This window comes from Cladophialophora carrionii, assembly GCF_000365165.1.
Source record: "Cladophialophora carrionii CBS 160.54 unplaced genomic scaffold supercont1.2, whole genome shotgun sequence".
NCBI classification, from domain to species: domain Eukaryota; kingdom Fungi; phylum Ascomycota; class Eurotiomycetes; order Chaetothyriales; family Herpotrichiellaceae; genus Cladophialophora; species Cladophialophora carrionii.
In genome coordinates this window covers 2,133,834-2,148,808 of record NW_008481827.1, presented here as the reverse complement: position 1 = coordinate 2,148,808, position 14,975 = coordinate 2,133,834, and the positions used below count along the sequence as shown (strand labels likewise).

Genomic DNA, 14,975 nt, shown 5'->3' with positions numbered 1-14,975 from the left:
CAACTGATATGCACCACAGTCAGCACGGCGTGCTTGGCTGCGCCAACCAAACTAGTCTCCCTTGGGACCTCTCATACGCCGTGGCGTGCTTGAGAAGTGTACTCTTGGAATCTTAAATTATTACCATGTATGAAACCACGGCCAGCAACCATAAGCCATATATTCCACCACATGCCCTCCTCGCTGCCACGCTGTCAATCGGAGGTGTGATCTCTGGCTGTGTGGGTCCTGTGGTGCTCTCCGCCGGCGTTGTGCCTGATGTCGTGGTGGTTGGACTACCTGAAAGAGCTGTGTTACTGCTCATGAGGCTGGTCGCGGCACTGGTTGCGGCTGCGTTCGTAAGAGATGCCACGGAGCCACCCGTGCTCGTCACAGCTGTGGTTGTGAGTCTGGGCAAGGATGGCGTCGCCGACGTATTGGTGAATGCTTGAGATCCAACTTGGCTCGCTGGTATGGCGGAACCAACCCCACTACTGGTCCACGGTGTTGGGATTGGCAAGCTGGCAGTGTTCGGCTCATCAAGGCTGTCTTGGTAGATATTCCCACTCTGCCCATTTGCCAACCGGTAGTTTCCTGTGATCAAATTGGCTTGACCACCATCCGGAGTGGTATAGTTTCCAGATATGATCGAACCATAGGAGCCATCTTGGAGGTAATAGTCGGTAGTGAATTTGTCCTCAAGAATTGGTTAGTCAATGGGGATGGCATGAAGATTGGAGAGCAGTACCCAGCACAAAGGAATGTCATAACTGAGCACAAGCATACACTCAGTTGTTTCAGCGCCTGTATCGGTAAGTTCACCCAGCATGATGCTGGATTGCGTCCTGGACTCACAACAGAGGCTGCCTGGTGTCTCCCTCGCCTGATGAGCTGGAGAATTTACACCCCGCAATACTTTCGCCTTCTTCAGCTGTTCGGGCAGAGGCTGTGAGCATTTACAGTTCTTGTCGCACTCCGAGATCTCGTCGCCAGTGTGATACAAGATATCCAGGGAGGTACCCCCCATCGCATCGAGACACGAGTACCCATTGTCCGAGCAGTGGCTTGTCAGGCCGCTGTCCTGTTCACCTCTTGCGAAGCAGGACATGCTGGCTGGGTCAAGTCCGCCCACAAGTGGGCTCTCGTGGAAAGTTTGAGCTCTTTCCAACAAATGGGCCGGCGCAGGCTGAGGATTGACTGTGGCGATCAGATTGAGGTAGAGCTTAGCCAGACCGGGACCGATCTCAGGAACGTCCCTCGAGGACGCGCCCTCAGGTGAGCAGAGATGATAACCCTGTCCGCATGCCTGGCGAGGACCAAGATCAGCAAAGCAGAAGCAAACAGTGATGAGCCAAAGCACAGGCACAAGGCGGACTAAACGATGACGCGGCTCGAGCCCAGTTTGGCCAAACATAATGTCTGATGTGGCAGACGTGGGATGAGTGTAACAGGCTGGTATCAGAAGTCCGAGGAGTCTATCAGAACCAGCAGCGAGTTGGTCAAGGTAGTTTCATTCATCGTCGACCGATATTGCGGGTAAGTGCGAGACTTTCCTCTGGCTGCCGTCACTCGGAAGAGGTTCAATATGGGAAGGAACGAATCACCGTACAACTCATTTCAACTTCACTCACTCGAGACTCATCTTTTACACAAGTCATCTGCAATTTCATTCTCAGTTCCGCGCACAGCTTTGACCTAAGCAAAACCCTTTCAGACCGAGTTTGTCCACCACTCTTCTTTTACGGCTCCTGCCGGCATGATTTTTGTATGGCTCTCGCAGTGTCTGAATCTTTCACTGGGGTCCCGAGTATCGCAGCAGTATTCCAACAACACTCTTGGTCGCCTTCGACGTCTCCAACCGTCGCCTTTACATGGCTTGTATTGGCGACGGATCATTCTTGCTGGGCGAACGGTGCAACGGTGGTATCCGCGAGAAGTGATATTGACCCTGCCAGGAAATCTTTGTCCTATTGCACTCCGGAGACTGCCCTCTCATTCTTTAGCCGGCCCCCTTTCCACGACGAGACTACCGCGACATTAGATATGGCCTCCTTTTCCTTCACCTCCTGAGAGCTTCACACGGGTTGGCGGGCACCCGTTGGCCCTTTGATCTGTCAAGAGATGTCGGCATTCATTGGACAGCTGGTTCTCCCAGAATCAGTCCTTACCACTTGGGTGCCACTATTGAACGCGGTCCCCGTCTCCAGCATTTCAGGAGTACGCAAGGATTAACGTCACTGTGAAGTCGAGGCCACAGAAGAGTCCACACCAAGGTCAATAGCAACCGGACTAACAGTGCGCGACAACGGTTTCAGTTAGTGATGTACAGTCTTCGTTAACGCTGTGGGATTGGAAGTCGATCTTTCAAGATCTGAAAATGGTTTTCCCGAGAACGACCTACCGGACAAGCCGATGCGCACCCGACGCAGTCTCAGGATGGACAAAACAGTTCACTCTCGCCCCAAACATGACGAGAGATTGGCAGCCGATTGCAGACCATCCACTCCGTCACCCATGTAACAGTAAGGCGCTAGTGTGAAATGCCGCAACGCCATTGCTGAACTGCTGTGTGGGATAAGGCTCCGTTTACGGGAATAAGCAGCCTAGCAGTCAACACCCTGGTCCACTGTCCTGGGTGACTGGCAGTGTCCGGAATACAGTACTGTGTATATGAGTATGTCCCGGCTATGCCGCCCACTGTCCCCAGACCGTTGATGGAGTGGTCCTAGACGTTCTGGGGGCTGTCACCCAATACAGCGTGGGAATTATTCCATCCGTTCACAATTAACGTCGTGTTCGCCAAGGACGCCACTTCCACAACGGTCTCGTATTTCGGCGAATTCCCCATGAACGATTTCTTGCGCGCCTCATAAGCCTTAGCCCTTTTCCACCGTCGAATGCCCCGGACCGGAAAATTATCATCCGAACTATTGGTCTGTTCCCGAATCCTTCGGGGCTTTCTACATGTACCTCGTACCCCTGGCTTGGGGTACTGGATCCACCGGTGGCGATCACGCATCCACCAAAAAGGGAGACCGTTTCGTCGATCCATCTAGATCAGGAACGCCGAAGATTAAAATGATAAAGAAACAACGGCGGAGCTAACCAAGAAAATATTGATCTGCATGAGCAAATCTATCACAAGCATATCATTGCTACTGGTGATGGCGCCGTCTTGAAGATCACCACTTAGAAACACCAAACTGCAACTCACAGGGAGCCTTGTGGCTGCTAGATTGAGTCTGATTCGAGACGATGTCGATGATGCGACCATCTCAGCGTCGAGGAACTCCAGTCCGTGCTCAGGTGATGCCTCCACCAGACGCTCATGAGGACGGCGAGATGTGTATAAAATGCCTTGGCTCTCCCTCAGAATCTCTTCCATCCTCATCAGCAACAGTCGCTCTCTTCATCTGACAACTAACTCAGTCGCTCATTAGTCGGATCAACTTTTACATTCTTTCCCAAAGAGTCCTCATCCAACAACGCTTCGTTCCCAAGCCGATCTACACCATCCATACATACCACCAAGATGCGTTGCACAGCTATTCTCGCGGGCGTCATCTTCGCAGCCTCTGGCCTGGCTCGCCCTCTTGACAGTAAGTCACTCCCATTTTCCCTTTCTCTTGCCTGTTTCCATATATCGAAACAACACATCCATCCTACCCTGAGTTCCCCGCTAATAATCTTCAGTTCCGGCTGTCGATACAAGCCTTCTCAACGCCGACCTAACGGATATCACGGACGTCACCGACATCGCCGACCTGCCAGACCTCACAGACGTCACTGACCTCGCGGACGTCCCTGCCCTCCCCATCTCCGTCTCCGTCAGCGCCCTCCCAGCCAAACGCCAAGTCGATCTCTCGGCCGTCACCGACCTCGCCAACGACGTCCTAGGTGAGGTTACCGGCACTATCACCGACCTGCTCCCCACCGTGGTCGGCACGCTCAACGACGTGGGCGCCACCATCGACGGCCTTCTCGCGAACGTTGAGACCGCAGACCTGGACTCCACCCTCGCCGAAGTCGAGTCGATCCTGTCCAGCACTATCGCCGAGATCGAGGCCGTCACCAGCGCCGCGGGCGTAGATCTCTCCGGCGAGCTGGCGACCGTCCAGACCGAACTGTCGACTGCCGTCTCCGAGGCCGAGGCTTTGGTCTCCAGCGTGCAGAGCCTCCTCGGCCTGGTGAGCGTGACTGATACACTGACCGAGGTGGAGAGCCTGGCTGCCGAGCTTGTCGATCTGCTTGCTGGCTTGTTGTAAATGGTGCTTTCTAGCTTGACCTCCCGCGCCGTCCGAAGCATTGTCGCCATACGCGCTTGTGAGGACGTTTGTCGTGGGTCATATGGGATGGATGGAAGAGGCTTCATTGGGGATTTGCGATTGCCAGAGTCGACAACGCTGCGGGGTTGTATTGTATTGGATTGTGTGGTGATTTCACTTGTATTGGGAAAAATGACGCTGTCGATGAGGCGTTTCTTCCTGAGCATACAGTATACATATCATATGCTGCTCTAATTTTGTAATGTGACCCTGGCGGGGGGAGGTGGAGGGAGGTGGAAAGGAGGAGAAGTCTGGAATGAGATTGGTCTCAAAACAGGAGGCGGCTGGTTTGCTGATGTGGCTAAGAAGTTCATAACACCAGTTGTACGGAGTACTCCCAAGTGAGAGCATTACGTTACACGAAAGGGTGCGAACATGGCAAATGGTACGCTCCAAGCCTTTGACAAGTCTGCCTGTTCCATCGCGCATTACTGTGGTAATCGTCTTGTTGCCACTCTGCAACATCGCTACAGTACAAGGCAGATACTCTGAATCCCGCGTGATCGCTAATACACACTAGTACATACGGTCTAACGCTTGTCGACGGTTCCCATTTTGTGGGCATGTCGCCGACTCGGTCCTCCATTTACTCTCCATCACCACCAGGGTCACCTCCAACATAGCCCAAAGTCAACAGTCATAGCGCTGTCCACAATCACTTCTCATAGGGCTGGCTGGCTGGCATGTTCTTCTCAAGCCACGGGTGGCTGGATGGCACGAGCAGACGTAGAGTCCGTCCCACCTCTACCAGGGCCCTACCACTGATTATTCCCAAGCTGATGCCCTTGATTACTGTGATAATGCTGTCCTTGGTCGACTACCTCTGCATTGACCTCGTCCGCCCAGTCGCCACCTCCACCGGTAGTCCCACCAAAGCCGTCGTTCTCACCGAAGGGCGTGGCATTCGTGATCTCGCTCAGAGGAAGCAAAGGTGTATGAGTGTTCTTAGCACTGCTGAATTCGGGACTCGCGAGAGAGTTTGGTGGGGCAAAAGGAGCGTCGTTATCGTTCAACGCGTCGGCCGAGTCCCAGGTGTTGGCGCCGATACCTTTGGAGGAAGTTGCGGCCGCAGAGTTGTCCCGCCCGGCCATGGCAATGGGCGCAGCGACGTCCCACCCACCCGAAGCACCGTTTTCGGCAACAGCATTGTCCCAACCACCACTATTGCCTTCCGTGGTAGCAGCAGGTTGATCCCATCCCGCTCCGTCACCATCGCCATTTGAGGTTTGAGCACCATACTTCTTGGCCTTGCTCTTCTCGTCCCACTTTCGTCTCACGTCTTTCTCATTCCGCTCGCACCAAGCGTGCAAGTCGTCGTCCAGTTTCTTGTTCTCCTGCCTCATCACGTCAAGAACGCGCATTTCCCCAGGCGTCTCCTCACTGTCCAGTTTGGCGGCCCACCAGCCCCAGAAGATGGAGGCAGCAGCGACACCGCGGAGGGCGGCTTCTTTCTCCTGGGGAACAGTGGAAGGAAAGGCGGTCTCATAGAACCAGTCCACTTCGTCCCAGGTCATGAGTTGCTTGCGGGCGATGGCGGTCATTCGTTTGAGGAGGTGGTCCGAGAGGTCGCGAGCAGGGATTCCGAGATAGTAGCTCGAGAGGATGACATTGGCATAGGTCGTGAAGAAGCCAGGAATGGATTCATCGAGCTGACGATTGCTCGGAGAGTCAGTTATGGACAAGGTTAAAAAGTGCCCTGACGGAGAAGATGAAACGTGCGAAGATACTTACGTCCTTGAACTTGACGATACTCTGCTCTTCAACGCACTGACTGATCCAAGCAAGAACTAGCTTGTGGCCATTCAGATCGCCGCCTACGATGGTGAAAGATTTGCTACCGTTGTCCATGATATCGTGACGAATGCGGTCGCAGAAGATCATGGCGGCATCGCGTGGGAACTTGCTATCAAGCAGCGTGACGGGGCTTCGCTTGTCGGGTTTGTAGAAGATGGAGATCGCGGGAGTGGCATTGATGCTGGTGTTCGAAGCGTCAGTTAGAGTCACCACTAGGGCAATGGCGGGGTAGGGGCTTACGTTGAAAGTTTGGCAGGAGGAATGCGAGGTCCGCGATCCTCGCGTTGCTCTCGCGCCTCGGGAGCGGCGTCGTCGAAACCCTCCATGACGACGAGAGATGAAGCTGAGATCTGGGTGGTTGTTAAGTTGATTCCAATTAGAGCTGCGAAGGTGGAGAGAGGCAAGAGGCGAAAACGAAGACAAGAACACAGGCAGGAGCAACGGGGATGGAAGTAAGTGCGGCCTGAGGCGGTGTCCCGTCGACGGGTTTGCTGTCCGTCAACGTTCCCGAAGTTCTTTTGGTGCAAGTTGTAGACAAACAGACGGCAGACGGCAGGGAAAATGACCTGTTGGCGACAGAAATGAAATTACTGCTTGCCGACTTCGTTGTGGATGCAGCTGCTCCGGGGGGTCGCTCACGACAACGGGCCTGTTGTGAGCAGTTTGCCATCCTACCAGCAGTCCGGTTCTGCTCTGCTTTCCACAATTCCTCTCTTGCCATGCTGAGCATCAGCCTCGAGCCTGGTCGTAACTTTTTGTGTTCAAGATCAGGCGGAGCCAAGTTGTTCAACCATCACAAAACAGAGATTAGACGAGAGGTTCGAATCAAGAAAGTGTGTCCAAGAGTATTCATCACCCGATCTGTAAAGCAGTCTTTCAGTCCCGCTCTGGTTCAACCGGTCATACGCCTTGCTGCCCCGTCATAAATCATTTGCAGGTCTTTCTATTCCTCCACCTCGTTTACTTCTTCCCGCTCTTCTTGATCCCTTGTTGACCGGCGTTCAATGGTCCCTTGCCCTTTGCCTTCTCGGCCATTTCCTTCTTAGCTTTTGCATCTGCGCCGCTCGGTCAATAACGGCATTGGAGGGATCTCAGTCGAATGTGGTTCGTACCTGCTTGCTGCTTGGCCTTGAATGCTATCTCGTCCTCATCCATTTCCCTCTTCTCCTTCTTCGGTGCCTTGAGAGGCTTGACTTTGCCGCCTGCGAGGGAACGTCAGCGACAGACGTCTAATGACTCGTTTGTTTTCGCCTACCTTCCCGACTTTGACCACCCATTATGACTTTTTGATTCGACCGTGCGGACACTCTGCTTTGGTGGAGGGATTGAGACTGTAAGGTGGGGACAAGGGTCTAATACTGGCGGTGTCAGAGGAAGTCGAGATTCGCCGCAGTCTAGAATTACTCAAAGGGAACATCTTCGTTTCCGGGCAGCACGTGACTATCGCCAAGCTTACGTTGGTTTTCAGCCAGTTCCTCTTCACCTTATGTAGCGGAGAACATATTCTACGATGTCTCCGGGGATTGTTCCTAGCTCTACGAATGTATGACAGACGAGTTTCCGGAGCTTCTCTCGACAGAACTGAATCAATTGACAATGTTACTGAGTAGACTGTCTAGAAAACCCACTCAACCCTTTTTCGAATCGCTCGTGGGTTATCCGCTCACCTTCCGCGCTGGCTTAAGGATACTCTAACACGCAATTCCGAGTCGCCTGGTGACTTTGCACGAATCCCGCTACTCCCTAAATCTTCATGCATTGGCCATGCCCATTTAGAGGTTCTGGGTCCCTCAGGATGAACTTGCGACTCCTAAGGTGCATTTCTGCAGAGCTGGCTACTGTAGTCGCACAGTGGGCTCTTCGAGCGCTCCTGAGGGAGGTGAGAGGTCGTGGTCAGTTACCCAGCCTAGAGTTTTGGTCTTGGCTTGGTAGGGCTGTTGGGAGGCGGACGGGGTGCAGTTCCAGACATGTTTGTCTGTGGGTGGTATTTATTTAGTGGGTTTGAAACGTGGTTGACAAGGATGTCTACGACGGGGTTAGCAAAAGGCCCCGGTTCTAAAAATGAGGAGTGGTACCTATTTGATATTCTTCGTGAGGTCGCTTCTGGTTACTTGATGTGTTGGGGATGCCGATGTTGATGATAAATGAACAGGCCGGCGGCTGAGCTGAGGGTATATATACCCTATCCAAGAGCTGTTCGTTTGGCCGCTCTCCCACACACTCACTGGTGGCTGGTTGTTGGTCAAACGCACGAGGCAAGAGATATCGTCGAGAATCACTCTTTGAACAAGCAAAGCCGCCTCGAGCAAACCACATGAGCAAACGCTTCCCTCCGAACGGGAACCGCTTCCACTTCTGAAACTTTCGCGCTTCGAAGTCGGAAGTAGGTATGGGTGCAAGGTCTGAGTGAAATCATTACCACAGTTTGCGGACGTGAGCCTCCACAGCATCATCATCATCAGCACCATTCGACAGATTTACCTTTGCGAAAGTGAACATGACCGAACGACCACCTTCCAGGCACACGGAATATGGTCTCGAATCATCACATATCACCGTTTGTGTGACTGTGCTGCGACAGCAACCTGCCAAACCCAACCCGTTGTCTCACAGTTCTGGGTTATCTTAAGCTATCTATATTGCCGTTCACTACAGGATGATCACGATTGTCGTTTTCGCCCGACGATGACTAGGTGTTTTGCAGGGTCACAAGCATACTTTGAATATGGCGTTTGGGCCCCAAATAGGACACCTGCCACGGAGATTCAGCTTGAGGCTGTGGCCAAGATTAGGCGTGCGGTTATAGATGTTGACAATGAAGAGATCAGACTCCTGGTGGTCCAGCCCTGCACCGGAGGGTAAAAAAATGACCCATACAGCTATGTGACATGCAACTTCGAAATCCAGCCTCTAACAAGTCGGTACCCTTCATCGCCGTCAAAATTGGACGTGGCTACAGGCTACTCCAAGAAGTCGTCGAAATTGACGACAGGTCATTCACCATTGCCATAGCATTGGGAAAGTCTCTTTGACTCCACAAAAGTCTGAAGCGCCCGTCAGGCTCCGGGTACGTTATATCTGCGTTGTCCAGCAGGACTCGGATGAAATGTCGAAATACTGCAACCGTGAGTTCGTGTGTAAGACATATGCCATGACACAAGGTGGAGGTCGCTCATCGTCATGTATTGTTTCTGGGGTAACTCGTTGAAGTGGAGTATGAAACCTCAGCGGCCGTGATGGTGCGCAAAATCGATGCAGGCTTGTTGTTGACCGACATCAAGACTGCCGAAGTTAGGATGTTATGAGTTGAATTTTGGGGCGGCCATGAGTTAGGACTGGGGTGATTCTACCGTGGGGACAAGGCAGCCTCACTGGCAAGGCTTTCTAGGTACCTAGGCAGAGACGCCTGACGAGAGGTTGTAGAACAAAGCCATTAGCGCTACGTAGCCCATCCAGTGGGAGCGGCATGCGACGCATCTCATCTCTCGCATGCCGCCATACTTGCTCGAGTCTCTTTCTCCGAGGAGTCTTGTTGGTTCAAGGGAAGTGTCGTGCCTCTTCTCCGGGTTTTCGATATGATAATATTTCAAATATGCGACATGACATATTCAGGGTTTACCTGCGACCCTAGTCGTGGAGGAGTCCCTCTATCTTGGGCCACAACGACCTCAGCTGTCCATTGATTTGAAATTGGTCATCTGGAAAGGTCCGACGACGTGCCGTTGAACAATACAGTGCCGTGTGGCATAGCCGTTGACCAGAGTGAGGGGAGGCAGGGCAGAGCGAAATGTACCTGTCCATGACATTCTTGGTGGAGCCAGAAGCAATTAGTCAGGGGTGGGGCAATTCGAGCAATTCAAAGCTCCTGTTTATTTGGCATGCGTCTTTTCCCACAGGATGGCGCTCAGCAGGTTACATGCGTTCAGGCAAGCCTGATAGTTATCGATTACAACGACGGCGCGTTGCTCGGCATAGCTATCGATTACAATGACGGCGCGTAGCTTGACGGCATAGCTGGCGACAGGTAGGTGCAGTGGACATAAAAGCTCACAATGAAACAGCTTGTGGCCGTGATTGTGCCCTTCAACCCGAACAACCTTCCAGTTCTTTACAATCCAGCCTTCCACATTCTTACAGTCTATACTCTGTTACACAAACAACATGACCAAGCTCCTTGTCTTAGTCGGCACCGGTCCCGGCATTGGCCTCTCGACCGCCACGCTTTTCGCCTCCAAAGGCTTCGATATCGCCCTCCTCTCCCGCAACGCAGCTCGCCTTGCAGAAGACGCTCAAAAGGTCGGTGCGGCAGGCCAAGGCAAAGTCAAGGTTATGTCGTTTCCTGTCGACGTCAGTGATCATGTTCTTCTGAAGAAGACTTTGGGCGAGGTCGAGCAGCATATGGGAAAGCCGGAAGTGGTGGTTTTCAATGCCGCAAGGATCGCGCAAACCGTTATTGGGGAGACGAGTGAGGAGGATATCATTGGAGATTTCAAGGTGAGCCGCGATTTCGAGAGCTGGACAGACGTTAACGAGGGCCAAGTTGATGAATATTGGCCAATATGTTGCTGCTTCATGGGCATTGCCGTTGCTCGAAGACGTAGCTGAGGAGCCAGACACACACGCATCATTTTTCCTCACCAGCTCGGGGGTCTCCTATGATCCCGTACCGTTCATATTGTCGCTGAGCATGATGAAGGCGGCGCAGAACAACTTCTTGGCTAGCTTAGCAAAGGTGGCCGGGCCGAAGGGAGTGCATGTAGGTAGGATTGATATCAACGGTGTGGTCAGTGACGAAGAGGAGGTGAGGAACGCCAAGCATATCGCGGAACAACTGTGGGAGCTGTATCAGCAAGACAAGGATAACTGGAGCTTTGTGGAGGACTGCGGGGATATGGATGGGTTTCTGAAGGCAGTTGGCGTGGAGAGTAAGAGGGTGTTACCTGCATGAGCTACGCGAGAGAGGTGCTTCGATAGAACGACTTGAAGGCTCTGCTCGATCAACGTGAATAAAACCAAGACTGAACCATGAACAACCACCAAATGCATCACGTCATATGCCGTCTGCTGGTGAATGATAGTCGTGAAGAAGTCTTGAGAATGGATGGAGGGAGAGGTAACGAAGAGATGGGCTGTGAGACGCCAGAAGAATTGTGGTGCGCAATGCTGGTATTTGAGAAGCCGGAGATGATTGTATGAGAAGTCTGCACCAGGGGTTGCCACCACGTTGAAGATGCTTCTTCCGATGCGGATCCTTTGTGTGGTATACTGCAAGCCAGAGCCGACTTGGACTATTTATGCCATGCCTGGGTGGCCATGGTGCTGGGTAACTGCTCCTACGTAGACACCCTATCCAAGATAGGGTTGGCTATCTTCTGCTTCTAGACCCAGGCCCTTTCGTCTGCCTCTGCAGGAGGTGCGGGCCGGCCATGTCTTGTCTTCAGTTAGAGTTGCGCCTCAAAAGCTTTGCATCAGCGGCAATCGCAGACAACACAGACATCGGACTGTTATTCCTCCAAGGAATCGTTAGATTGCTCTTCGAAAAGCTTCGAGTGTGTCCCGCCAATTCACTTCGCCAAACAACATCTCGAGAAAGGGCAATAGAAAGCGACATTCTTTGCCTTTCAGGCCGCCCAACCTAGCTCCGAGACGCTGGCAATCTTGAAACACGGCTCAGCCCTGCCAATAACGACCAATCTCGCTTTCCGAGCTAACGAATCAGATGCTTCAGGCTCGAGCTCAAGGTGGTCGAGCGGCCTCGCAGTGGATATGGCCCCCTCAGCTTGTATTCAGTAACTGTTGGGGCGGTCTAACCCACAGACTCGAGCCGCCTCTCTAGATAGCGAGCCTAAGGGATACCATTGTATACACCCCTGCTGTGCTAGTCAAGGCTACGAGTTACACATTACACGTTATGCCAGCTTGCGCCCAGTGTGGGTCTGAAACTCGCATCAAGCAGCACACAACGTTTCGACACCCGTCAGACTTCCAGTGGCTGCCTGCCTAATGAAGGAGCTATATATGTGTACTGAATATGTCGCCTTCGCTGAGGTACCACCTCACCCTCCCCCTCAGAGACAATGGCGCGTGCAGACCAAGAAGGCAAACCTGCTTTTCTCATGGAAGCACGACCCGAGGATGGTTCACTGTCGAACCTGAGCTCCGATCGAGGCACGTCGTCATCTCAAGGCCCTAAATACACCCGAAGAGCTCGACAACTCTCGTCCCTGAGTGCTCTTGGTGAGAGCATCCTGGACCTCCTCGTGGCGATAATTTGCGGCTACTTCATCGTCTTCGCTGCGCTAGTCTACTCCAGGCGCGACGAACCTCTCGACCGCTCGGGTAACCAAGAGTTGCTGGATGCTGCCAAATATGTGAGTGTGGCTTTGCTATTTCTCTCTTTACCTTGGTCATCTATTCCGGCAGGTGCACATATCAGGAACAGCTCATTATCCTCGTCCTTGACCGCCTGTTCTAGACTTGTCATTGGTGCGGCCCGCTTCAAGTGCTACAATGCTAACGAGGAGACCCAGAATCCAACCATCTTTCCAATCCTGTTTGCTGGTGTTATTGGGAAGTTTCTGAAGGCGGTCGCAGCCATCAAGCTGGAAAATGGTACTTCTGTACTGTCGCTGGAATATCTTCTTCAGAGCCGTACGGTCTTGAGCACCGTCACAGCGCCACTCATCCTGAAGACTGTCAATTTGCTGACGCCCCTTCTCTTCGTCCTTTGGGCGCTCTCACCGTTAGGTGGCCAAGCCGGGCTCCGAGCAATATCTACCAAGGATGCCTTCACAAACACCACCAATAACTTCACGTATCTGGCTTATGTATCACCTTTCACCAATGCAGGCGTCAATTCAGCATCAGCCGAGCCACTTGTCCCAATCAACGCTATCTTCACCTCTGCGCTCATAGGGTCGGCCAAGGCCAAATCGCTCGCCCAGGATCAGTACGGAAACGTCAAAGTGCCCCTTTATGAAAGCCTGCCCCCGGCGACGTCGGACAGCTCGCGAGGCTGGAGGTCGGTTCCTGACAATGGCGACTATCAGTGGAGTTCCCTTACTGGGCTTCCGATCCACGGTGTCCCGTCCGCTGGTGTGTCAACATTCAATCTGGAAACCGGGTACATGGTCACGACGTGCAATGTGTCCGGTCACGACTGGTCTGATGGATACAGGCAAGGCCTTATGAATCAATCATTGTGGAGTGGTGCGAATTATGCCTTCACCATGGGCACCGGCAGTCCTTTTACACAATACAACTTCAGCTTCCTGTCTCTCGATCTCCTTGACGGTGGTTCAACCGTTTCCACCGACAAGATCCTTACCATCGCAAATTGCACAGTCACGATGCGCTACGTGGAAGTCCAGATCAAATGCAACGGCCAGACCTGCGAGAGCGTCGCTGTTCGGCCGTCCAACAATCCCGCCAACCACACTGAAGGGCCTGGAGTGACCAGCCTCGACGAAGCCCATTACACACCGATCAATGGCCTCGGCCAACAGGGCACAATGTACATGTCATTCCTCGCCGACTTGACCAATGCGACGAACCCAACCGTGGGGTGTGACACTACATTCTGTCCTCCGAGTGTGGTCGAAGCATACCTTGCTGATCCGGCAAACACGGTGTTGCAGACTGCGACCACCAAGCTGTGGAAGCTGGGAGATGAGCTGATCTCCCAACGGTTCACGCAACTGTTCAACACTTACTGGATCGATAGTATCGCGCCTGCGCCAGTCTCAGGCAACTTCAGCCTGGAATTCAGTGACTTTGGAACCACGCAACAGTACAATACGGATAGCACGCTCGGCACAATCACCACCAGCCAGCGAGTCATCAAGTGCGATTACAAATGGCTTGCAATCCTGCTGGTCTGTTCCCTGGTATTGTTCGTTATTGGCCTCGCGACGGTAGTTCTAACTGCTTTGCGACGTGGGCCCGATGTGCTGGACAGGTTCAGTCCCCTGTTGAGGTATAGTCGATTCGCAAACATCCCCCACAAGTCATCGATGGAGGACGCTACGGAGCAGTCGAGGCGGCTGCGGAATATGACGGTCCGCCTGGGTGACATCCGTCCCGAGGATGATGTTGGCTATATTGCGATAGCAGTGCTCGATGGGACGCACCCCGTGCAGAAGTTGAGTAAGAGAAGGACATACGCATGATATACCATCTATCACAGGCTGAATCAACAACTTTGAAGCCGCGGCGACAATAGCCTCTGCCTTTCTGTTCCGTTGCGCGTTTCCCTGACCGTCCGTTTTCGACTGAAGAAACACGTTGTCTGCGCGTCGTCGAGATTCCTCCTTCTACACATAAATAGTATTCAAGCGATATCCCAACGTGCATCGTCCTCGGTCAGAGAACGGAAATCGAGGTTTGGCTGATATAGACGGCCGCCCGACGCACGGCAACACCGACATGTCGACAAACCTACGAGTCGAGGCGTGCAGGATGTAATAGTGGGACCTTCTGCAGCAAGCCTGCCTAAGTCGGGCGCCCATCGTTTGGTGCCCGCTTCGGTGACAACCCAGTGCTCGATACACACTCGTGGCGACTGACTGAATGACTGTATGAATTGTTCATCCACTCATACACGCACCGTGTGAAGATGCTGTACTTCCCTGACCCAAAGACTCCAAGCTCAGAGATACTGAAGACCAACTCTAGGCCGTTTAGAAGAGATTGTGCTGTTGATTGTTGACGAGGAAAGCGTTGTGTAAGAACTTGCTGGTTTATTGTCAATTGATCAAAGCATCCGACAACAACCAGGAATACTGTCCCGTCATGATCTATGCAGAACGAAGCACGACGAGATTGAAATGTATGTGAGCTGGAAGTGAAAGTCGACCAAATGGGTTAGACTCGATTTAA

The 14,975-nt window shown here is 52.8% G+C and overlaps 6 protein-coding genes across 6 annotated transcripts; 3 read left to right on the top strand and 3 right to left on the bottom strand.

Annotated features, from left to right (window-relative positions):
- Positions 1-112: 112 nt before the first annotated feature.
- G647_02850 (uncharacterized protein) lies at positions 113-808 on the bottom strand (the record flags this gene model as incomplete). The annotated part of the gene is made up of 2 exons (XM_008727196.1): positions 113-645; positions 766-808. The coding sequence occupies 2 exons, from the start codon at positions 806-808 to the stop codon at positions 113-115; spliced, it is 576 nt and encodes a 191-aa protein (XP_008725418.1).
- A 2,703-nt stretch (positions 809-3,511) lies between these two features.
- On the top strand, positions 3,512-4,244 carry G647_02849 (uncharacterized protein; the record flags this gene model as incomplete). Its single annotated transcript, XM_008727195.1, has 2 exons — positions 3,512-3,578; positions 3,673-4,244. The coding sequence occupies 2 exons, from the start codon at positions 3,512-3,514 to the stop codon at positions 4,242-4,244; spliced, it is 639 nt and encodes a 212-aa protein (XP_008725417.1).
- Positions 4,245-5,059: 815 nt separating this feature from the next.
- G647_02848 (uncharacterized protein) lies at positions 5,060-6,424 on the bottom strand (the record flags this gene model as incomplete). Its single annotated transcript, XM_008727194.1, has 3 exons — positions 5,060-5,953; positions 6,036-6,279; positions 6,339-6,424. The coding sequence occupies 3 exons, from the start codon at positions 6,422-6,424 to the stop codon at positions 5,060-5,062; spliced, it is 1,224 nt and encodes a 407-aa protein (XP_008725416.1).
- Positions 6,425-7,058: 634 nt separating this feature from the next.
- Positions 7,059-7,375, bottom strand: G647_02847 (uncharacterized protein; the record flags this gene model as incomplete). The annotated part of the gene is made up of 3 exons (XM_008727193.1): positions 7,059-7,153; positions 7,211-7,300; positions 7,354-7,375. The coding sequence occupies 3 exons, from the start codon at positions 7,373-7,375 to the stop codon at positions 7,059-7,061; spliced, it is 207 nt and encodes a 68-aa protein (XP_008725415.1).
- A 2,884-nt stretch (positions 7,376-10,259) lies between these two features.
- G647_02846 (uncharacterized protein) lies at positions 10,260-11,046 on the top strand (the record flags this gene model as incomplete). The annotated part of the gene is made up of 2 exons (XM_008727192.1): positions 10,260-10,592; positions 10,639-11,046. The coding sequence occupies 2 exons, from the start codon at positions 10,260-10,262 to the stop codon at positions 11,044-11,046; spliced, it is 741 nt and encodes a 246-aa protein (XP_008725414.1).
- A 1,129-nt stretch (positions 11,047-12,175) lies between these two features.
- On the top strand, positions 12,176-14,266 carry G647_02845 (uncharacterized protein; the record flags this gene model as incomplete). The annotated part of the gene is made up of 1 exon (XM_008727191.1): positions 12,176-14,266. The coding sequence occupies one exon, from the start codon at positions 12,176-12,178 to the stop codon at positions 14,264-14,266; it is 2,091 nt and encodes a 696-aa protein (XP_008725413.1).
- Positions 14,267-14,975: the final 709 nt, after the last annotated feature.